Source organism: Lissotriton vulgaris, chromosome 1_1, assembly GCF_964263255.1.
Source record: "Lissotriton vulgaris chromosome 1_1, aLisVul1.2, whole genome shotgun sequence".
In the NCBI taxonomy this organism is placed as follows: Eukaryota; Metazoa; Chordata; class Amphibia; order Caudata; family Salamandridae; genus Lissotriton; species Lissotriton vulgaris.
In genome coordinates, this window is record NC_141685.1 from 789,490,814 (window position 1) to 789,514,689 (window position 23,876).

The following is a 23,876-nucleotide window of genomic DNA, read 5'->3' on the forward strand; positions in this document are numbered from 1 at the left end:
CAGATGTGCAATCTGTCGCATTCCCCCAGAATATGGACCGCTAGCCCTAGAGTGCTTCACAGTTCCTACGCTTCACTTGGACTAAGTGGAGCACTTCCTCCAAAGAGGGCCAGTGTTAACTGAGTTCATTTTGGTTTTTTTTGGGGGGGGGGGGGGGGGTGGGGAGGAGGAAGGAAGGAAGAGAGGAAGGAAGAGTGGAAGTCCTTCGAAAAAAGTAGTTTATTTGTAAAGCAGACCCTGGTCCATCCATTAGTGTTTCATTCATCAACAAAAGCCTGCCCCATATCTGATAGGATTTCTCAGACATCACCTGCCTCCCTAATTAGTGAGGATATTTAAAGTACGCGACATGGCTGCAATACTCGCAGGGTGTTCCTATCTCCTTTCTAAAATCCTAACAGCAAATTTGGCTTCATATATGTGAAAAAGAAGCTCAACAGTAGCTTTTGGTTTTTAATGATCCCAGCGCTTTGCAAACATAATGTTTGACTTCTGATCACGCAAGGAGCAATTTCCAGCTACTGTGCCACTTATTTTATTTTAAAAACGCTGAATTTTAAAAGTGCTCTAATTTTCATACTGTTTGCATACAGCATACCTGGCATACTTGGCACTCACTTGCCACTATTTTCGCTCTGTTCCTGACATTCCCAGCCGATTTTAGGGCTGTAGATCGAGGGCTAGTGACAACAGCATTTACGGCGGCCATCTTGAGTGAGGGGGCGAGAGTGGTGAGAGCGCTCTAGTGTCCGGTATTTAAGGAGCCCCTAGGAAGCAGGCGCGAGATCCCAGCGCTTTGCAAACATAATGTTTGACTTCTGATCACGCAAGGAGCAATTTCCAGCTACTGTGCCACTTATTTTATTTTAAAAACGCCGAATTTTAAAAGTGCTCTAATTTTCATACTGTTTGCATACAGCATACCTGGCATACTTGGCACTCACTTGCCACTATTTTCGCTCTGTTCCTGACATTCCCAGCCGATTTTAGGGCTGTAGATCGAGGGCTAGTGACAACAGCATTTACGGCGGCCATCTTGAGTGAGGGGGCGAGAGTGGTGAGAGCGCTCTAGTGTCCGGTATTTAAGGAAACGGTCTATATCCGCGCTAGCGGTCGCGTTTGCGGAAGCGCCTCCTCAGCGCCGGAGTCACGCCAGAGTCAGCCCGTCTGTGCCCGTCCGCGCCTCGGGCGTGCCTCAGGGCTATGGCACCACCATATGGTTCAGTCCCCAACCTACCACAGGTACCTATAGCCGATGTAGCAATACATTCAATAGAATCCCCCTACATCAAATATACGTCTGTCGATTTGAAGGCTCTACAACCAGCAATAAAACCCTCCTGCAGGTTGTTAAAATTGGGGTGGGAGAAGGATTCCTGTCAAACCTGTCAATTACATATTGACCCTGTAGGGATCAAATCCACGCTGTCTGATTCCCTCAAGAACTCCTCAAAATCAAAGACAAAATCCTTTTCCTTTATTAGCCTCAACTGTCGCTCTTTACCAATGCATAAACTAGAAATTTTTAACCTACTCTTAGATGAAGCACCCGACGCATTGTTTATTACTGAAACCTGGCTCAAAGAAAGTTCGGGTCCAGACATAGCTATGGCACTTCCGGACTCCTACGCTATCACCAGACTTGACAGGGAAAAGATACCTGGCGGAGGAATTGCCATCATCTTCAAAAAGATTTTTAATTGCGAATTTAAACCTCTTTTATGTGATGGCTGCCAAGCGGCGACATTTAAACTTACGCTAGCCCCTTATTTCACTTTAGCCGGAGTCCTTGTGTATCGGCCTCCGGGGGCAGCATCCAAATGGGTGACAAATATGTCTGCACTTATCGGACCGTTAGCCATGAGAACTGCCAATTTCACAATCTTAGGCGACATAAACTTGCATCTAGAGGATGAGGAATGCTCTTTAGCTAAAGACTTCATAAATGACTTAGCAGCTCTCAATCTAACCTTAAAGAACTCAGGGCCTACACATCGTGCTGGACACCTGCTAGATCCCATCTTTTCCAATCTTAACAATATTGTGACGCATTCTGCCCAGCCTCTGCCCTGGTCCGACCACTATTTGGTTAAATTTGCCCTTCAGGTCGACCCAATAAATAAAGATAATACTCCCCTACCCACCCAGTTTATAAGAAAGTGGAAACAACTTGACATTGACAGTCTCAATACCCTCCTGGAAGAACATAGGCCTTGCACTAAGACCACTGTTCAACAGCTTTCCTCCACAGTACAAAACTGGCTTCTTGCAGCCATTGACTCCACCCTGCCCAAAACAAAGCTTAAACCCAACACCCACCGCTCTCCTGCACCCTGGTTCAACGATATCTTACAAAATGAAAAAACTAGATGTAAAAATCTTGAACGTCAATGGAGGAGGAGTTACTCACCTGTAATCAAGGAAAAATACAAAATTCAGTTAATAGCGTATCAAAAGCAGTGTAGCAAGGCTAAAGCAGAATTCATCTGCACAAAAATCACAAATGCCTTAGACCACTCCAAAACACTTTTTAAACTAGTAAAAGAGCTGTCTGGCTCTAATACGTCTCAACTCCCACCTGAACTTAATAAAACTCAATGTGACCTACTAGCTGCCTTCTTCATCAATAAAGTCGACCAAATTCACCAAGACATTAATCAAGCTTCTAATAAATATAAGTTAACCACTGAAGCTACCCCAAACTGTGCATCACCTACCTCGGGTAATGCTCCAGGCATTCCGGATTGCTCTACTCCGGTTAATGCATCTTCTGTCACACTTGATAGTTGGCCCTTGCTGAACCCTGATATGGTTCAAAGGCTGCTAAAAACTATTAAATCTGGCTCACCTAAAGACCCATTGCCATGCTCAGTCTTAAAGCAACTTAACAGCAACGTCTTGGTTACCATCACTGATCTTCTCAATGCTTCGTTACTGGAACAATTTGTACCCAGTGAATGGAAGCATGCAATGATTCATCCGCTCTTGAAGAAAGCTGGAGCAGACCCCAATTTGCCAGCTAACTTCCGCCCAATATCCTTGCTGCCCACCTTTGCAAAAATATTGGAGAAACATGTACATCGTTGCCTCACTGATTTCATTACCACTCATGACCTATTACCATCCCACCAGTCGGGATTTCGTGCAGGCTTTTCCACAGAAACTACCTTGCTGGGGGTAACCGAAAATATCCGCCGCATGGTGGACAAGGGCGAAACAGTGGCACTTGTGCTGCTTGACCTCAGCGCGGCATTCGACACCGTGTCGCATGCGGTCCTCGCCCAAACACTCCACTCCCTGGGCATCCGTGGGGCAGCTCTCAACTGGATTAGATCATTATTGGAAAACCGCACGTTCCAGGTCTTCTCACAAACTGCCTGCTCCGATACCATGACATTCAAACACGGAGTTCCACAGGGCTCTATTCTTAGCCCGTTGCTTTTCAACGTGTATATGAGCCCCCTGGCCAAAATAGTGGAGGAAACAGGGCTTTTAATGTTTTCCTACGCTGATGATTCCCAGCTGCTTTTTTCTTTATCAGCTGCAGATTCTGATAATTCCTCCACCCTACAACTCGGACTCTGTAAAATCGCCGACTGGATGCAAAAAAACTTCCTAAAACTTAACGGCGAAAAAACCGAGTTAATCGTGTTGGGCAAAAATAAAGAACTTTGGGGACCCCAACATTGGCCAACTGAAATGGGCACCCCCCCTACCCCGGTTACTCATGCTCGCAACCTGGGCGTCATTATTGACGACTCACTCAGTTTACATCAGCAAGCGGTAAAGACTTCAGCCACCTGCTTTGCCATATTAAAATGGCTAAAAAAGATCTGTTGGATGCTGCCTGAAAACACCAAGAAAACAGTTGTCAATGCCCTAATAACATCTAGGCTAGATTATGGCAACGTTTTGTACCTGGGGGCGAACAAAGCTACTGTCCGCAGGTTGCAATCAGTGCAAAATGCAGCAGCCAGACTTCTCTGTAAAATTCCCATCTCTACTCCAACCACTAAATACATCAGGAAGTTACACTGGCTAAAAATTGAAAACCGAGTTAAATTCAAATCTCTATGTTTTATGCACAGGATTTCCACCAACACCGCTCCTAAATATCTGCAAAACCTGGTGCGCCCCTACCGTCCTTCCAGATCTCTTCGGTCTTCCACGGCAAATCATTTTGAAATTCCAAGGACCAGGCTGTCACGCATGGGTGGCAAGTCCTTCTCATTCCTAGGACCTTCGCTCTGGAATTCAATGCCACATACATTGCGGTCTGAGTCGAATTACATCACATTCAGAAAAGCCTTAAAAACATGGCTCTTTAACATCTAGTTTCTGTAACCGCATTGCTATTGGGATCTGCCGCGCCGGGAAACCCTTTGTTGGGTAGCTGTGCGCATTACAAATGTAAACAAATAAATAAATAAATAAAATGTGAGCAGACACCCAGCAGCGAATAAAGTTGATCAGAGTGCTAGTGGTGCCTACCTCGTTTTTAGAGGGCTAGAACAGTGTATCTTGGTGTTTTAGCCTATGGATCGGGTTGTAGTAAATTTTTGTAGTTTGTTTCCACTATTGAGTTGCACTCATTACCTACACGTTTATTTAATTTTTTGGTGGGACGGTGCCGATGATAAGTGGAACACACTGACGAGTACCTTTCAGCAGTTCCCTGGTGGTTTCCGTGAGGTCCCTTCCCATCGTTCACACAGTTTCATAACACTCTTGAAGTTGGGAGGTTGCTTTTTGAATTGGTGGAGACAGACAGTTAAGATTTTAGGAAGGAGATAGGAACACCCTGTGAGTACTGCAGAAATGTTGCGTACTTTAAATATCCTCACTAATTAGGGAGGCAGGTGATGTCAGAGATCCTATCCGATATGGGGTAGGTTTTGTTGATAAATGAATGTGACTGGAGGGTAACCTGCGTCTTTTCCCTCTGTGCTCCTGTTGCGTAATGGCCATCCAGTAGTGTACCAAGAGCATGTAGACTATCAAATGTCTACACGTGTCGAGAGGACATAACCACAAACTTTTCTCTGCATCTGTTTACTGCTAAATCAAGCTACCATGTTTTAAGGCAGGATTTCACTTCTGAGTTACAGGCAGACTCTGTATCTCAGAGTAAGGCTAAAATAACTATAGACATGCAATAGCACGCCTTTGTTCATGTATACCGTCCGAGCCATTGGACATCAGCACCCAGTAATAACACTACCTTCTCACTTTGTTCAAGCGGTGTAAATGAGCTAAACTGCAATTAAAATAGTTGTGACTGAGATCAGCCAAGTGTCGGACACAAGTGCTCAGGATCCAGATGTTGAGCCTCAAGCTCAAATAGCCTGCAACAGACCAGCAAATGCTGTACAGCTGTAAAGCAGAAAGAACTGCTTTTAATCTCTGGGGAGGGATTGGCAAAGCCAGTAGTTCTCAACATTGGGACCTATTGACTTGGTCAGCGCCTTTTGACGATGCTGTCCAGCATCTGGAGGATGTTTTTCAGCATGACCACAATAAGAAACTAGCATTTGCAATGTAATAGGTTTCATTTTCGAATCTTAGACGGATTAGCATTGTAAATGACAGTGCCTTTTATTTATGTGCACATTGTACTTGTATTCGTTGCTTGCTGGTTTTCAAATGCATTTTCATTTACAATGCCTATAACTCAATTGCGCAAATGTGAGACCTATTGCGTTGCAAATGCTTGTTTTTCTGTTTAGTTTTAGGTTGCTGATGGACATCCAGTTTGTTACTTGTTTTAGACTAGCATTTAGTTGGCTAGAGGCTTTTCCTGTACCTCGTGTAAGGGATATGATCTGTCAAATGATTGTTTAGTTAAGGTCCTGTTTTCTTATCGTATATTAACTACCAGTGTTTAGTTTGAACCTCTCTGCTAGTTTTTTTCTTGTTCTCGTTTTTTTGACCAATCTGAGGAACATAAATCTAAGTGATTGCCCAAGAGCACACGTTTTCACAAGGGGAGATCAGGATTAATGAAACGTTCTTTCTGGTTCCATAGTTTTCCTATTGCTCATTGCACAGCTGGTGTGGTTCCATTAGTGAGACTCTGGGCTACTTTCACCAAAGAAATGCCACTGTATTGTGGAAGCTGCCCAGACTTAAAGTTTAATACCAGCGTATTTTGGGAAAGTGGTAAAGCCAAGATTAAACTTCCTTACCTAGTGCCATGGCTACGCCTTTACCTCTGTACCATGTCAAAACTGCACCAAAACTCTCCAAAGAAGTAAGGATCTGTCTGGCATCGGGAAATCAACTTTTCCTTCCCTCTCCCACAGTCAATGTGAAGAACTTGCTCTTTTCTTTATTGACAAAGTCGAACATACACTGCCTGCTTCTCACAGGATTCCTTGCCAGAGTTAGTGGACTCAATAAACACTAGATTGAATCCTGATGCAACCCACTGCATAGTAAGGATCAGATCTTCCCTCAAACTGGATACCTGCCCCCTGCCTGGACTTTACTTCCTTCAATTGCTTTCTCTACAACATCAAATCGGGTGCCCTCACCCTTATCCCTTACCCCCACATGTGTTTGGGCAGCTGGATCCTCCCTTACTGTTGATGGTAATGGAGCTTCTAAATGCCTCTTTGAAGTAAGGTCTAGTTCCCAAAGATGGAAATATCCCATGGTCCTCCCTCTCTTAAAGAAAGCAAATTCCAATCCCTCTATTCAAAACTGCCGCCCTATCTCGCTGCTCCCCATTTTCTCGAATTCTGGAGAAACGGGTCCATGGACAGCTAACCTCCTTTGTTGAAACCCACACCTTTCTTCATACTTTTCAATCTGGTTACAGAGCAGTGTTTCTCTATTGAATCCACTCTTTTGGGGGTGACCAATGCTAAGACACAGATCAGATGAGGGGCAACTGCGGTACTAATCCGATTTGATCCTCTTTTGAAACAATGTCCCATATTTTGCTGAGAGCCCTACAGTCACTGGGCCTGGATGTAATGGCCTTGGAATGGTTTTGCTCCCTTCTCAAGGACCGTACCTGACAGGTATCTTCCGCGATGTACAGCTCCAATTCACACTCACCTTCCCCTAGAGTCCCATAGGACTGTGAGTTTGCTGTTATTTAATGTCTGCCCTCTTGCTGAGGTGTTTGAAAGTGCAGGATTGTCTCTTCTCCTATGCGCATGATGCAGATTGTGTTTTCCCTCTCCGACACAAGCCCTCCGACCTTAACATGGGACTGAGCAAAGTTGCCCTCTGGATGCAGAACATTCTGCTCAAATTAAATGGAGATAAGACCGATGTCATGATCCTAGGCAGAAGACATGAGCTTTGGGGGCCTACGCATTGGGCCCCCTCAAATTAGGAGCTCTATCAGCACCTGTGAATAGCATTAATATTCTGGGATTTATTGTGGGTGTCAGTCGATGAAACTAGTAGCCAAGGTGCCATCTACCTGCTTTGCAGTCATAATGGTTATAGAAGATTTTATAGCTGATTCCCTTCCCATCACAATAACTGATCCAGGCTCTTGTAATTTCAAGGCTGGATTACATTAACGCTCTGTATCTGGGAGCTAGCAAATCTACTATTCAGAGGCTGCAGTTGGTGCAAAACGCAGCAGCAAGGCTGCTTAATCGCCTACCGTTCTCAGTTTCGGGGTATTCTATGAGACTTACACTGGCTGCCTGTCTAACCAGGTTAAATTCAAAGCTTTGTGTTTAGTTTAAAATCAAAACCGGATCAACCCCCAAATACTTGTGGTTCAGCTTTACCATCATTGCGAGATTTTTATGTTTAAGATTAGATTTCATTCCAGTTCAATAATCCAGTTACTAGACTCCAAAAATGGGGTAATAGCAAGTAGAGAAGGCTTACTCCAGGGTGCAGTCCAGGAAACACTTTCAGATACCAGCCTTCCCCTAGAGACTAGGGGCTTAATTTAGAGGGAATTGTTGAGGGAACCCTTAATTTCCACAACTCAGTCCACACCATGTACATTCTTCATCATATCTTACCTAATGCAGCTTATCTCCATGTTTGAGTGTCGGAAAACCACATTGATTTTAAGGGTGATTTTGTAACGTGCAAGGTGAGCACACAGTCATAAGTGATTACTCCTATGCTGTTAAAACTGTTTTGACATTTTCTACCATGGTCATGTTGGAAATGTCAATTTTGTGACTTGTGTTGTGAATTACAACTAGCAGATTTCATTTTTATGCACGGTTTGAGTCCAAATAGTTTCTCAGTTTCAAACTTTTTTTCAGTGAATAAATAGATGCCTATCTGATAGACCTCTCGCCACAGATTCCTTACTTTAGCATATCCCTGACGTCAGCTGAATCCGGAAGACTTTTGCTCGAGCAATACCCTTGTGTCGGTAGGTGGCATTGGAATGTCATCTGCATCACCTGTATAGGTACCACCTCTGCATACTGATGTCTGTTCTTTTAGTTCCACGCCAGCTAGCGCAGATCCATGTAGAGCTATCCTGTCAATTTTTTACAGCTTTTTTCAACATTTTGTCAAATGTTTGGTGTAGGTTTTCACTTGCTGTCGCATAATCCTGGATTCAAACCATGCAGTGCCTGCCATTTAGTCATGCCAGTTACTGATCCACTTAGTTGTCTATGGTGCCTTGAGTGACCTCGGGTCATGTTCCGATTGCCGGGACATGGCTCTGAAGGTTTTGAGGAGCGGTCTCTAAAGCTGCTTGCGGCCTGGCATTAGACTTGGTGCTGTTAGCCCCAGAGGTCTCATTCCCGGTTGAGAGGCCGGTCCCGACACCGCTCCAGGAGTCTTAAGGCCTCGTCCTCCCACTCTAAGTAGAGTCAGTCAGGGAAGAGGCATAAGCACAAGAAGTTGAAGCGTGCTTCGTCTCCCAATCTGTCAGCCTACGTGACTGAAGAGCCTCTACTACCTAGGCCTTGTTCTGCAGAATGTGCACATGGCGTGGCTCTGCCCTTCCCTGCCTCTCCAGGGACGCAGTTAAGACTTCTATGATGCCATGTGGCTCATATTTGGCGACCTGACATCTCAGCATGCCTTCGGACCCCCAGAGGCTCAGGAAGGGCTCCACCAGGGTCCATGCTGGCAGCTCCACCTTCTGCACCAATTGTACATACCTCCCCCACCCATAAAGTCAGATCGGCGCCTATCATTGCAGATTCTAGCACCGACTGCACCCTTGGGACCTAGGTTAATTCTTTAGTCTTCTTTTGAGCGGCTAGGAATGGAGGAGTCGCTGAGCCTGAGCACGAAATGGACTGCTATGTGAAATTGAGGCCAGTGGCCTGGATACCTCCCCAGATTCTGGCCTGCTTTCTCTCCTTACCATAGCTACAGAGGGAGCATCATATGCTGTGATGGTGAGAAGGGCAGTGGTGGCTTCTCCACTAAGGCGGAGGAGCGTCACACCACTTAACAAATAGAAAAATAAAGTAACTATTTTTATTTTTCCTATATACTTCAGTAGCGCTCAGGCTGGGCTAGCGGATTAGGGAGAGGAGTGTTTTCACTCCTGAAGTGCACATGGCTGCTTGGCCAGCCCTCTTCGGCTGGCCAAGCAGTCCTTCACACTTTGCATCTTCACCACCAGGCTGCATTACACAGCCTGGTGAGAAACATGCAAACCCTCATAGTCCCTGTCTGAGCGCTGATCCACAATGCAGACCAATCAACGCTGCATTGCAGCATTGATTGGCTATGGGGAGGCTTGGAGGGCAGGTGCTTCCTGCTGCTGGCTGGGCGTGCAGGAAGATGTTTGAGGGGCAGAGGACTAAGGAGAGGTGGTGGCCGGTTCAGTTAAGTGTTTTTGTTCCCAGCAAGGGCCCTGTGAATAGGACCGTTGCCCGCCGCCTCCCTGCTCCGGGTTACCCAGTAGGGCTTTGCTCTGGGAACTCTTAGAGTACCTTTTGGCTTTGTCTGCCTTCTTGAGGTTGCCAGACAACCCTCTTTATTTAAATCCCCTATTGTGAAGAGTTTTCTTAATCGGCTTGTACATATGTTCCTACCTACCCTATTAATCATGCCTCAGTGGGACCTTAATTTGGTTATCACCTTGATCTGTGCTCTGTTCAAACCTTTGCCCAACTGTCCCCTCTGGCTGCTTTCCATCAAAACAGCTTTTTTTAGTGGCAAAATACTTCTGCCAGGAGGGTGAGTGAATTGCAGGTTCTGTCATCAGGAAAGGTGGTCAGATAAAGGCTTGGATAAGTTGGTGCTGCGCACTAAGGCTTCTTCCTTACCGAAAGTTGTAACACCATTCCACATGGGGCAATCTGTCTCCTTGCCCACTTTGTATGCTCTTCCACACCCCTCTAAAGAGGAGCAACTCCACCGTCTGGATCCAAAGAGCATTGCTCTGCCTTGGCCCCACTAAAGAGTTCAGGTGGACAACCAACTCTTCGTGGGATATGTTGTATCAAAATTTGCTATGCTTTGGCCAAGAAACAGCATTTTGAAGACTTAAGCACTCATTCCACCAGTATTGCAACATGGGGTTACAGTACTTGACATTTGTCAGACCGCAACGTGGGTGTCTCTGCCAGGTTCACAAAGTGCAGTCCAGAGTGCCTTTTTGGCTGCTCTGTCCTGCAGGAGTTCTGTCTAAACTTGTCCGCAGTCTCTCCTCTGGGGATGGTATTGCTTGGGTATCTAGCTGCAGATACCTTACCTTAGATATCTATTAGATGGACAAGTTACTTTGGGTAATGCTGGAACTTGTAAAGACCTAATCTAGCTGCAAAGTCCTTCCATACCCACACTGTGTACAGGTTTTTTGGGTCCGGGCTGATCCCTTTCAGGGCCCTAGTTCTAGACACCACTGTCAGCTCACTTCATCACTCCGCACTTCTGGTGTGGTAAGTCGTGAAAAGTAACTGCCGTAGGTGCGCAGAGGTGGTGCCTATATAGGTGATGCAGACGTCCCTTCATGCACGGATGACTCCCCGTGCAGCCGATTGGCACGCAAGGGTATTGCTCAAGCAGGTCTTCCCAATCCAGCCTCATGCTTGGGATATTCAAAGGTAAGGAATCTGGTTAGAATGTCTCTACCAGATAAGGTATTACGTAAGGTAAGTTATTTGTCTGTTACTTACGGAAAGGCCATGTTTTCAGTTAGAGGGTATGGGCCTCACTAACAACTCTTGTTAATATAGAAACCCTAGGCAGTGTCCCCGTAGCAGGCAGCCATGCAGTGGGACAATACAAAAAGCAGTAATCTGTCTTTGCAATTAGATCAGCAAGTGACGTTTCAATATAATTGAACCCTTTTCATGGGGATAGGGTTAAATTGGTGGGTAGGACTCTACATAAAAGTAAATAAAGTATAATTTGCCATTGCCTTCATGTTTTTTGTGGGGGAAGGGCTGTTGTCAGCTGTTCGGGACTACACTTTTAAAATTCAGCTCTTCATACCAAATAGTCACATCACATGCAGTAGTGGTTGTTGCCTGGAAACAAGTAGGTGTGAGGCAGCGAATTACAGTGAGTGCCAAGACAGTTTAAATTCTCTGTGCCTTCTACTGCTACTCATTGCTGTTAACCATAGAATCTTGCAGTGAAACTCTATTTGAAGTGTAAAGAAGGTAAGCAAATCCCACTGTAACATGCTTCAATGTCTTGTAAACTTGAGATTTCTACTAATAGATGTAATATTTTCATGTTAAGACTTTTTTGGACACAAAACGGCTATTCTTTTAAACCATATAATGTAGAATAATCTACTTCATTCTTTATGATCATTTTGTGACCTTAGGTTTACATCATTGGCCCTGACAAGAAGATGAAGCTGTCTGTCTTGTACCCAGCTACCACTGGAAGAAATTTTGACGAGATCCTTAGAGTGATTGATTCCCTCCAGCTGACATCAAATCACAGTGTGGCCACACCAGTTGACTGGCAGGTAAGAGTATATCGAGCACCGTAATCTTGCTAAGGTCTCCTCAAATTCATTTAATCTAGTTTACTGGAGTCTAGTAATCTAGTTTTTTATACACTCCAGTTAAAGTGAGACCGAGCTAGAGTCCAACCTTTCATCATGAATTAATGTGCTTAAAAGCACATCTGCAAAGATTGGAGATCCGTTTCTAATAATCCATGCAGAAAACAGGGCAAACACTCCTTTAAGTATCCGATTTTAAAAACCCAGATGACAGTTGGATAGTGTCTTAAACCAAGGTTAAGACATTAAGGCAGAGTCAAATTACATATAGATTTAGTATAACCTAGGACAGACAAATAGATGTTTTTCAATGTTTCTGCATTTTTTCACAAAATAGAGAAACTCTGGTCACAGTACCCCATTTAAAAGTATTTAAATGTAATATACCACATCGAAATTTTTGTTTTAATATTTTATTGAAGAAACAAACAAAAGCAGAGTCCTCATCCATCAATTAAGCAATACAATACAGAATCAAATAAGGCATATATACAGAAAAAATCACTTTAAAGGTCATTACATCGTCTCGATCCAGCCCTATCCATTGCCATTTCCACCGAAGGGGAGCCACAGATTTCGCCTCTATAGACATTCCAGTGCCCCATATTTTGTCCCACTTCTCGGGGCATTCTCTGACTTTAAATACAGATTTTTCTGCCAGCATGCATCTGTCCATTTATGCCACCCAACCCACTACGAGAGGCCTCTGGGGGGCACCCCAGTGCATTGCCACTACTCGCTTTACTAACCGGAAACCCAGGGCCACCCACTGAAGCTCCATCTCAGCGAGGTCTGTAGCACCCCATATATTAAGAAGCGCTTCCTTAGGGGAAAGAGGAATGGGTTTCCCCAACGCCGCTGCCATTTTACGAACAGCTGTACCAGAACCATTGGAGAATTGGACATTCCCAGAGGACGTGGTAAAAGGTGCCAGGGTGGCCACAGCCGCGGAGACACATCTCATTCGGGCGTCTTCCCAGTTTGGCCAGGAGGGGGGCAGACATGTACGCTCTGTGTAGAATTTTCAATTGGATCAATCTGAAGCAGTGTTTTATCGCTGTTTCCCTAGGGGACACTAGCGCCGACCTCCAGTCTTCATCGTCTAGGTCTCCCACATCCTCCTGCCACTTGTCTCTCAAGTCCTGGAAGGAGTCTGGCATATTGTTGCATAGTTTACGATACGTACACGATATTGCCTTTGTCTGGAGTGGCTCTGAAAGTAGCCTATCCTCTAGGGGAGAGGTCTCCGGAAGGGAGGAGAGGTCTGGTACAGTGGTCGTGATGGCGTGTGTAATCTGGAGGTATCTGAATGCCTCGGGTTGGGCAAGATCGTGTTTCTGTTGGAGTTCGACAAAAGTCAATAGTTTCCCCTTATGAATCAAGTCGCCTAGAGTGGAGATGCCTATTGTGTCCCACCTGTCAAAGCCCTTAAGGTGACAAAGGGAACCTAGCTTTTGGGACGCCCAGAGCGGGGTGGCTTGAGTAAATCTGTCAGACCAACCCAGGCTTTTATTAGCCCGGTGCCAGATAGCCACAGTTTGCGTCATGGGTCCCACATATCGATTTCGGGGGAATTTGCCATATAAGGCGCCTAAGTAACCCTCCCGTCCCGTCTGATAGCGCTCTAAAAGGAATGCCGGGTTGGTAGGTGACCCATGGATCCAGGAGTTGGTGGCTACTAGTTGGGAGGCCCAATAATAGAGGCGCATGTTTGGCAAGGCAATACCCCATCATACCATCCCTGAGTTAGTTTATTCAGGGCAATTCGAGGTGCTTTACCATCCCATAGGAGGAACCGCAAATCACCCTCCAATGTACGGAAAAAGGAGTCAGCAATTGGGTAGGGACAATTTTGAAGGACATACAAAAAGCGTGGAAGTGTTAACATTTTTGAAGAGAGCTGCTCTGCCAGGGAGGGACAGGGGCAGCGTGCACCAGTGGGAAAGGTCACTATGGAGCCTCTGGAGCGGGCCCTTTAGGTTGTGGTCCTAAAAGAATTTGGGATCAGGAGTGACAAAAATATCCAAGTGCTTGAAGCTATCTTTGGCCACAGCAATGGAGAACCCTATCGGGAGCACGGGTGATTGGCCGTGGAGACCAAACCGGGCCGACTTGGACCAGTTGATTGAAAAACAAGAGTAGTTCCCGAAATTCCTAATGACATGAAACAGACTGTTGATGGAGGATCTGGGAGAGGAGACATACACAAGAATGTCATCCGCATACAGGGAAATTTTATCAAGCGTATCGTCATTCCATCTCAGCCCTTTGATTGAGGCATCTGTACGGATCCAACGGGCTAGAGGTTCTAATGTAAGCACAAATATGAGGGGGGAGAGGGGACATCCCTGCCTGGTTCCCCTATGCAGTTGGAATTGTCTGGATGTATGGGCGTTGACTCGCACCTGGCCTAACAAGTCAGTGTAAAGCATCTAGTGACAGAATTGCGGCATTCTCTTGTATATATGGTTGCCTGCCCATTACGTTATGGAGTCTACAGAGGTTTAAAGCCATGTTCCGGCCCGAAAGGAATCCTGATTGATTGTCATGCACAAGGGAGGGGATGACTGTGAGGAGTCGGGTGGCCAGAAGTTTGGCCAGAATCTTAACCTCCGCGTTAATGAAAGAAATCTGCCTATAAGAGCCAGTCGGTGGGCGGCTTATTGGGCTTATGAATGACTGCTATGGAGGCTAGACGCTGAGCCAGTCAGTGGGCGGCTAATTGGGCTTATGAATGACTGCCACTGGACCAGTGTCTAGCCTCCTTAGCAGACTACCACGTTCAAGACTTTCCTCAAACATAGCTTTTAGGTGAGGAATCACTTCTTGGGCCATCCCCTTGAGGAATTTGATGGGGATACCATTAGGCCCCATAGCCTTGCCCGAGTTGATAGCAAAGAGGGCGCTCGTAAGCTCCTCGTTGTGAGGGCTGCGTCCAATGCCTCCCTATCTGAATCGGAGATAGTGGGTAAGAGCATCTCCTCTAGGAGGTGGGATGCATCCGCTAATATATGGGTCTGTGATACGCGAGGCATCAGGACAAATCAGTAGCGGGACCCATCTAGATCCCTGTTCGCGGCGTTCCAGCCAAGGGAGCATTTTACCTGCTCTGTCCCCTAGCTCATAGACTCGGTGGCGAGTTTGCAACAGTTTCACTTGAGCCTTTTCTAAGGCCAGCATTCTGTATTCCATTTGTTTCAGTTTGAGACGGGCAGCGGTTTCAACGGATGGGGTAGTGTTAACGTCAGATTCTAAGTTAGGCAACTCTGACTCTGTTTGAAGCAACAGTTTGGCCTGCTTGAGCTGATATCCAGCTTTAAGAGTGCCCTCCCTTTAATGTCTGCTTTATATGCTTCCCAGATTGTAATGGCCAATTGGACTGAACCAAGGTTTTCGGCAAAATATTATTCAGTATGTTCGAGCAGGCTGCCCCTGATCTCAGGAATTTTCAGGAGCCATGGGTTGATCACTATAGGACCCCTGGTCACCTGTCTGTGGTAGGTGAGTTCGACAGTGAAGGGCGAGGATACGAGATACCTTGGGGGAGCCCCTTTGGATTGCGAAAGAGGCCAAAGTCTGCTGTGTGGCAAAGGATATAGTCAATGCGGGACATACTGTTGTGGGTGTTGGAATAATGTGTAGAATATGGGGTATCGGTGGAGAAGTGTGGCTCACCGGTTGGAGGCGGCAGACCCAGAAGCAGAGGTCGGCCCGGGACCAGGGTTCAATTCCCGACGCGGCAGGGTACGGAACCAATGTCAGTGGGCTCGATAAATCTCGCCTCTGTGCCTCTCTAACCATGGGTCCCACGCTGCAACTCTGGGCAAGAGCTTGCTTATTCTCCACAATGGCCCCCTCGCTGTAGGGGATGCCTGGCTTCATCTTGGGGATGCCCAACAGGGTCCATCTCACAGGGAAAGCCATGACGGGTTCCCCAGTGGCACACAGCGCCAAGAAACCCTGGGGTGAACGTGTGCTGTACAAATTCATTCTAACATATCGGGGTGTGACGCCCGCCAGAGGTCTTCTAAGCCCATTGCCTGTGTAAATTCCAAGAGGTCCGAACACCGTTTATGGGAGCCACGTTGGGGGTGTCTATCTATAGCGTCATCCATCGTCATGTTAAAGTCTCCACCTATAACCAGTGTACCCTGGGGGAGGTCGAACAGTCGTTCTAGAGTCGTCAGGGCGTCTTTGCTCGGTGCTGGCGGGATGTAGGCTGAGAATGTTTAGGTGTCGCCCCTCCTATGTGGTCTCGGCCAACGCAAAGCAGCCCAGGGGGTCAGCCCACGTTTTAGTACATGTAAGTGGAAGACTTTTTTTTTTTTACGAGGATACCGGTGCCCCGGGAACCTGAGGTGAACCCCGTATGTATCAGTAGTTTGTACCCCCCTCGATGGAGTGCTCAACATGTGTTACCCATCAGGTACGTCTCTTGGAGTAATACTACATCAGGAGCGTGGCGTTTATGGTATTGCAACATCACTCTCCTCTTTATCTTGCTACCAAGTCCATTGACATTCCACGTCATGAGGGGGAGTGCCCTAGTATGGGTTTGCGTCATGTTGTGTTATATAGTGAAAGATGTGGGGGAAGGATTCTAGCCAAAAACTGTAGTCTGGAACAAGGACGACCAAGGACAGATATCCGTAAAGGATAGGATGGCAAATGAGGCTGGACGGCTGTGTATTATGCCCATATGTAAGGAGGACTCCACACCAAAGAAAAATAAAAAAGGCCCTTGGAGATGGAAATCAGAACGAACCACCTTCCCACCCAGCCCGACCCCGTCCCCCCCACCACCCCCACCCCCGCGCACCCCTGCCCCCAACTAGGCAGAGTGCCTGTCGCCCTCCCAAGCATCGATGGGGTGTGTGGAGAGCCAAGGGTGCCCCCGCTGTAAGAAAAAAGGATTGTCTAGCCTAGTGCATCTTTAGAACAAAGTATATCAATAGTAGCAACCACATCGTATAGGAAACAGTGAAACAAGCAGGATGTTCTATAGTATCTGGACCAACAAAAAGGATAGGAGTAGATCAGGGGTGGCCACTAGCCAGTGAACCCAGTGCGATACGGAGTTGAAAGTCTGTCGTCAGGCTGGTCCCAGGACAGCGACTTGGATTGACAGCTGAGATGGAGCGAGCAGCTGAAGAGGTCACGCCGAGAGTACATAAGGAGTCCAGTGCAACTGCGGTCAACAATGACCGCCATGACTGTCCCATAGCACCACAGTGAAACAAGGACTGAGCGGATCCTAGTATAGAGGCCATGAAAAGTGCATGGAGAACAGGAATAAGTACCTATCGGTCGAAGTGGCCGTGGTAGACGCGCCTGCAGTCTGTGGCTGGTCCTAGAGCAAAAGGTACTCCCCTCGGAACGGCCTGCAGATTGGATCCAGACGATTGGAAGTATCATTGGTCTCAGGAAGCAGTATCCGTGAATAGATCCTGGCTCCCTGGTAGCGTCTCTGGGCCGGAGTGGTCGGCTGATCGTCCGCGACTATTCTGAGTGGCAGCCAGCTGACTCCACCCCTCAAGCCAGTCCCATACCTCAGCAGGGGGCTCAAAGAACAAAGTCTTGCCCTCCAATTCCACGCGTAGTTTAGCAGGAAACAGCATGGAGTATTTGATGGATTGAGCACAGAGTGCCTTCTTTACTTCTAGAAAACTGCGCCGACGAGCCTGAACTTTCACCGTATAGTCACAGAAGATCATGATCTGGGCATTGTCCAGGCACGGGGGCGGTCCTGTACGTGCCTTCTAAAGGATGACATCGCGGTCACGGAAGTTGAACACTAGGGCAATGGCGGGGGGGGAGCACCCGGCTTCGGCCTGCCCCCGGGTACCCTATGTGCCCTCTCAATGGAGAAAGTTAGATAGCTGTTTTGGTTGGAGATGTCGGAGTACCAAATTCTCCACGAAGGGATCAGTAGCCTGCCCCTCCAGTCTCTCCGGGACCCCTAGGAGGCAGAGGTTGTTGCGTCTCGCGTGCCCTTCATAGTCCTCTAGGAGCTCCCCCATTTGCAACTGCTGTTTTTGAAGTTGGGCCACCTGCTGCTGGAGGGTGAAGGTGTCGTCGTTGCGCCGTGGTTTTGACTTCTGTCCTTTACTTTAGTGTCCATTTTGCGGAGGTCCCCATGCAGAAGCGTCACTTATATGTTCAGAGTCTATATGGGTCTCTAGCGAGGAACGGACCCCAGCGATCGCCTCCATCACGTCCTCTAGAGTGGTGGCCGAGTTGTAGGAGGAGTCGCAGTTTTAGATACATTATCGGGGTTAGCATCCTTGGGCTCCCCCTCTGAGCCCCATGAGAGTTTGTTAATTTGTCGCTGTTTGAAGGGCTTACCTCCTTTGTTAGAGGCCATCATGAAGTCAAACACGTACAATATGACTCAGCGGCGCTGGGTCGAAGAGCGTGCGATCTAGAGGGAGCCCCCGGTAGCTTCGGACAGGTAAGTAGTCCCCGCACCTGTCGGGATACGAACTATAGATAGTTTCGGGAGCTGGGAGAGATGAGGCAAAGCGGCAGTCTAGTGTAAGGGGGAGCAGGTGCTCTACTCACAGCTGTGTAGTGTGCAGGTCACACTCCTCGGCTCTCAGCACGGGGGGGGTCACATCCTGCCCGCCCAGGAGGAATGAGGGGGACACATCGGAGACAGCTCTTGTCACAAAAGCACCATGATCCGTGGGGGCGGCCGTGTCGCCGCTGCGTGTGGAGGTAAGGTAGGCCCCGCCTGGGCTCCAGTGGCAGGCCCAAGGTAGCGTCCAACTGGCACTAGGGTACAGCGTCCAGTCGGCACCCCAATAAAGGGAGGGGGGGGGGTGGCAGGGTCTCTCAGTTTCAGCCACCACAGACGGATCAGGCTTCAGAGGCTGGGGTGGGCGCAGGTATACTGAGTCAGGCTGTGGAGGTGAAAGGGTGAGCACTGCCCTCCGCGCTCCTGAATCAGGCTCCAGTTCGCTCCAATCATGCAGTTGTGGCCCCCCTGAATGTCCAAATGCCCTCCGCGGCACAGCAGCAGGTCCAGGTGGCGAGAGGCACTCCACCTGGGCGTTACAATAGGCCGTGATTTGCGCAGACCGGATTGGGCAGCTTGAAAGCGGTCCCGGGCAGCAGGCCCAAAGCCGGGGAACTGCCTAGTTGAGGCGTCGGGGAGGACTCTATTCCGGACACCTTGGTCGTCGCTCGTGGGGCCCAGCACGATGGGACCAGCCTGGATCTGTGAGTGATCGCCCACTTAAGGCCCGACTGGGCCGAACTGTCGCGTCTGAGGCAGCTAGGCTCTCCCAGCGGCCCCGGAGTCAGCCGTGCATCGGCCACTGGTCGCGGCCTCCATTTTAGGCCGAGGGAGAGCCGGGCCTCGGGAGTCAGCTTTGGCGATCGAGGGTCCGGAGGGAATTGAGGGGGTGGGTGAGTCCAGGTAGTCAGCAAAGCTATTCCCCTAAGTACAGAGGCAAAACAGGAGCACCGGCACAAGATTAGTGCTTGAAGAAACCGCAAGGGCCGAGGAGCCGCCTCAGTGCGGCCATTCCGCTCTGCTGCAAGCCACACCCCTACCACATCGAAATTTGATTAAGATTTTGTCAAGGGTGGAAAGATTTCATGTAAACCATTCAACTTTTGGGAGTGGCTTGTGCAATAAAAATCAGTCTGTGGCCCAATGCTAGAGAATAGGGACATTGTTTCACAACAATCCCAATAGGTGTTAATTTAAATGGCCCTTCTATTTTGTCTAATAGAGGTCGGGGGTAATGTTTACTGTCTGAAGGCCCAATTTGATAAACCATACTTTTGAATGTGGAAAACACTTACATTTTGTATTAATATCTAGACTTCTCACTTAAAGTAGTTCTGTACAAGTCTAGTTCTTGGTGGGACCATAGTCTAACCCAGTACAGAAGAGGCTTAAAAGGTCAGCAAGATGATCAGCACCTTCTACTTAAGACCACCGTCAAGAATTATGGGAAGGTTAGTTGAGCTAGAAGACAGGTTGAGTAATAATTTAACCAGGTCTATCTTTTGTCACTAAAGTACTTGCATTAGCTGCCCTGTATGGGGAATTTCTGACTGAGCTTTAGCCCTATATACCTGCAGAGCTGGGGAAATTGCCTTAACCTGTGAGGCTCAGTGCGTTTTTAAAATTGCAGATATTAAAGCAGTCTAATTACTCAGAGCTGCTGAGTCCATGTACATGAGTTAGTGACCCTTAAACCTAAGTAATCAAAGGTATTTACTGATTCAACGGGCGTTTGCCAGGTATGGTTTGCTAGTCTTTTTTTATGCAAGCTAATATCATATATTTAATCTTTTGAAAATTAATTTACAACCCTCAAAAGCTACTTTTCTTTTAACTTATTCAAAAGATATTCAATGCCAGAGGGTGTCCTTGACAAGAGTGAAGTATCATCTGCAAAAGAGTGCTGGTACCATTTTGCCACCCAATTTAGGAGCATCAATACAACCGCAGTTGAGATCAATGATCCTGGTGATGTACTGAAAATAAAGTAGGGGCCAAGACTCCTTGTTTAACTCTCCTGCGGATCGATATTGGGTCAGTTAGTTATGTTCTGCCACATTTTACATGGGCATATGGAGATTGGAGCCTAATAAAGTCTAGGGTATTGCAGGGGACTCCCATTGTTATAAATTTCCCATAGAATATTTGTGGGTACTAAATTGAAGGGTGCTCTCAAATCTGTGAAGGCAACGTACAAATTACCGTTTTCCAGGGTGATGGATTTCCAAGTAATGAGATCAAAATTAAAGATATGATCAACAGTACCGATCATCCGACAAAAGCCTGCTTGAAATGGAGAGCAGTCTGCCATCTATTCCTGCAATTTATAAAGTAGCTGGGAACAAGATTTTGGGAAAATTGTCAGGACTAATAGGAAGGATACAAGGAAGTATAGACTTATCGCCTTTCTTGTAGATTGGAATGATATAGGCCACAGCCCAGGTAGCAGGTAATTCATCTCCATTTAATATCTGTTAAGATAAACGACTAATGTAGTGGACCCAGATGTCCACTTCAGATTTGTAAAGTTCTTCTGGGATCGCATTGAATCCTCAGGCTTTCCCTTAGTGGAGAGACTCCAGTGCCTTCCAGGTCCGCCAAGGAGAAAGCTAGATCAACTTTTGGAATTACTTGCACCATAGCATTTAAGTTGAGATCAGCTGGATATGTGAGATCTAAGGCCCCCATTTAAGAGCACAGCAGTCTTGAGTCTGACGGTCTGACCATTGGGGACTGCCACAAGACTCCCTCAACCACCAGTAACTTGTATCCACAGTGGTGGGGAAAGTGGTGGACTAATTTGGTGACAGGACCACCAGGCTTATTACCACCTGCCTTTCTGCTGACATTTTCATGGCGGTGACCCTTCCACGGAAAGGTTAGCAGAAAAACCGTAAAGGAGCCCCAGGCGATTTTGCCCAATGGAGTGTGCGTTGTTCCCTCCCCTCCTGCACGGTGTGCCAGCCACAACATTGTGCATGCTACACAGTGCACCCAATGTGCACATGGTTCTCCACTGCAGCAGCATGTGCTTCAGTGTTTATGAACCAAAGCATGATGCTGTTGAACCAACACACCACCAGCCTGGCAGTAGTTTCTTACAGCAGTTGGGAGGCTGCTGGCTTGGCTAGCCACCGCAGCAGTGGTCAGACCACCGATCTCATAATCAGGCTCCGAGTATAACTCTGAAAACTGCTTCACCCAAATAAACTGTAGCACCAAATGATCAGTTTGGGAATGTGCACCTAGAGAGCCATGGGCTATTTGCCCAGAACAGAAATGATATTGCATTCTGGCAGTCACTAAAATTCTGCCGATTAGTTCTGTCCAGCTCTTTTTCTTATATTTAAAATATGCTTACATGTTGGTCAAGCTTTTCCTATAGCAACTGAATTATGAGATTTAATGGCCATGATGAGATTGGATTTGGCCTGACTGTCAAACCATTGGTAATTTTATGTTTCTTACTAAGTTTACTTGGTAGACCTAGTAAGCAGTTTTGGACATGCCTAAAACTTTCCTTTCCTAAAAGATCTAAGCTCCTGTTAGATTTTCTAACTGGGTAAAGGTAGTCTGGAATACAGTATTTCTTTTAATCCAGAAGACCAGATTACTTGCTTTACTTGGCCATTATATACCTCCTCTATTCATTGTAAGAATGGGTAGTTGGGGACCCATTATTAGCGTAGATTGATATTCAATAATGTTGGCAGAGTGATGGCTTCAGGTGATATGGTTGCTTTTCCATCTAGATATCGCCTTGAAGTATCCAAGATGCAGTAATCAATTTGGCTTTTCTTAAGAGTTTCAAATGTAAAAGCCTGATAAGATGTAGACCTCCCATTGACATATGGGCTTAGAGCTTGTAAAGTTAAAGATGCTAGTAGAATTTTCTGCGGTCTTGTCTTCCTATTTAGATATGCTGGTTATACAGTCAAGCGGTTCATAAGTGGCAAAATCTCCTCCTAGAATCGGAGGGGGGGTGGGGAGCTCTTACTAGAATGAGTAGTTCAGGGTGGGGACTGTTTTTAGCTACTGAGCAACTGTAATTGTTAATGTAAAGCCCTTTGGGAACTGTTAGACCAGGCATCATCTGCGTGAGTTTGCCCTGTATTTTCTTGCTCCTACCTCCTGTATTTTTACCATGTGATGGATTTTGTTTTGCTGGCCTAGATGATTTGGCAAAGTGCAAGTGCTCCCTTTGTAAACTGTTATTGATTGGTGTGAGAAGTTGGCCTGGTATATAATGCTCACTAATTCTTAGTGATCACTTTGTACCATGCCAAGCAACCCTTATGATGATTGGTAGTAATTCAACCTTGTGGACCAGTTATCCTAGTGGTAACGTGGACACTTAGGCTAAACTCTGAAAGGCATGTGAAGCCAGCTGTATTACCATACACAACCCCCTTGAATACCAAATGAAAGGGACACCACACAGATATATATTGAAAATATATATTGATTTATTAACTATAAAATCCCCTGGACTCTTTATGAGCACAGAAGCACAAGCGTTAAATCACAAGACAGTTTAAAATACACAAAAGTTGCACAATATGGATGAGCCCTAGGGGCCACCTAAACCATATACTAAGAAAGTGGTATAAGAGATACCAAATAGAAAGGGAACAGGCCTAGGGCCTTGGGAATCGCTGGAGCTATTCGAGACTAGCAGTGACTAAGTCGGGAAAGGCCCGCGGGACTCGGGTGCAGTGTTCAAAGTGCACGCACTTTCCAATGCAAAGTCTATGGTGCGTAAAAAGTACAAAGTTAGAAAGTTAGGAACCTTCCGAGTGACCTAGAACGCTGAAACTTAAGACACAGGCCCTTGAGATGTGTACCAGTGTAGGAACACCGGCAGAGCTGAGTTACCTCACCCACAGGAAGTGGGTGCACAGGGTCGAAGTAGTGTCGGGTTTCGTCACGCTGGTCGATGGTGCTTGGAGCTGAAGATGCTGCAGGCGGCTCGATGTGAAGAGTTCCGGTGGATCCAAGGGTGGATCTGAAGATGTGAAGACCTGAAAGCAGAGGGGACAATGTTCAAAGTCACTAGCCAGTGACTACCGTGGAACCAGATTGGAACCAGGCGATGTCGGGTGCAAACAGGCGTTGTCGGGTAGCTTCTCTCTGCAGCCACGTGGACACCGGGGGTCGAGGACGTCCAGGAGTCGGTCACGAGCTGTCCCACGCAGGCTTCTCGCTGTGGGCAGTGTCGGCGACCTGATCGGAGCAAACAGGCCTTGGCTAATGCAAGCCACGCAGGATTCGAAAGATGCTTAACACTCGGACCAGCAAGGTCAGAGCGAGTGCTCCTTTTCACAGGAGCTTGGGTGAGTCTGGAGCAACCAGACCCGCTGTGTAGTTCGTCGGTTTCGTCGCCAAGATGGCCGCTGACAACGTGGCTAGTGGCCGGGATGGCACGTCGAGTGG

General features: G+C 47.1%; 1 protein-coding gene across 1 annotated transcript in view; it reads left to right on the forward strand.

The window, feature by feature from the left end:
* The window catches only part of PRDX6 (peroxiredoxin 6), a 143,707-nt gene that overhangs the window by 109,884 nt on the left and 9,947 nt on the right, over nucleotides 1-23,876 (forward strand). Inside the window, exon 4 of the mRNA XM_086956355.1 lies at nucleotides 11,741-11,887. Coding sequence (XP_086812481.1) covers nucleotides 11,741-11,887 — 147 coding nt within the window. The remainder of the gene's footprint in view (nucleotides 1-11,740; nucleotides 11,888-23,876) is intronic.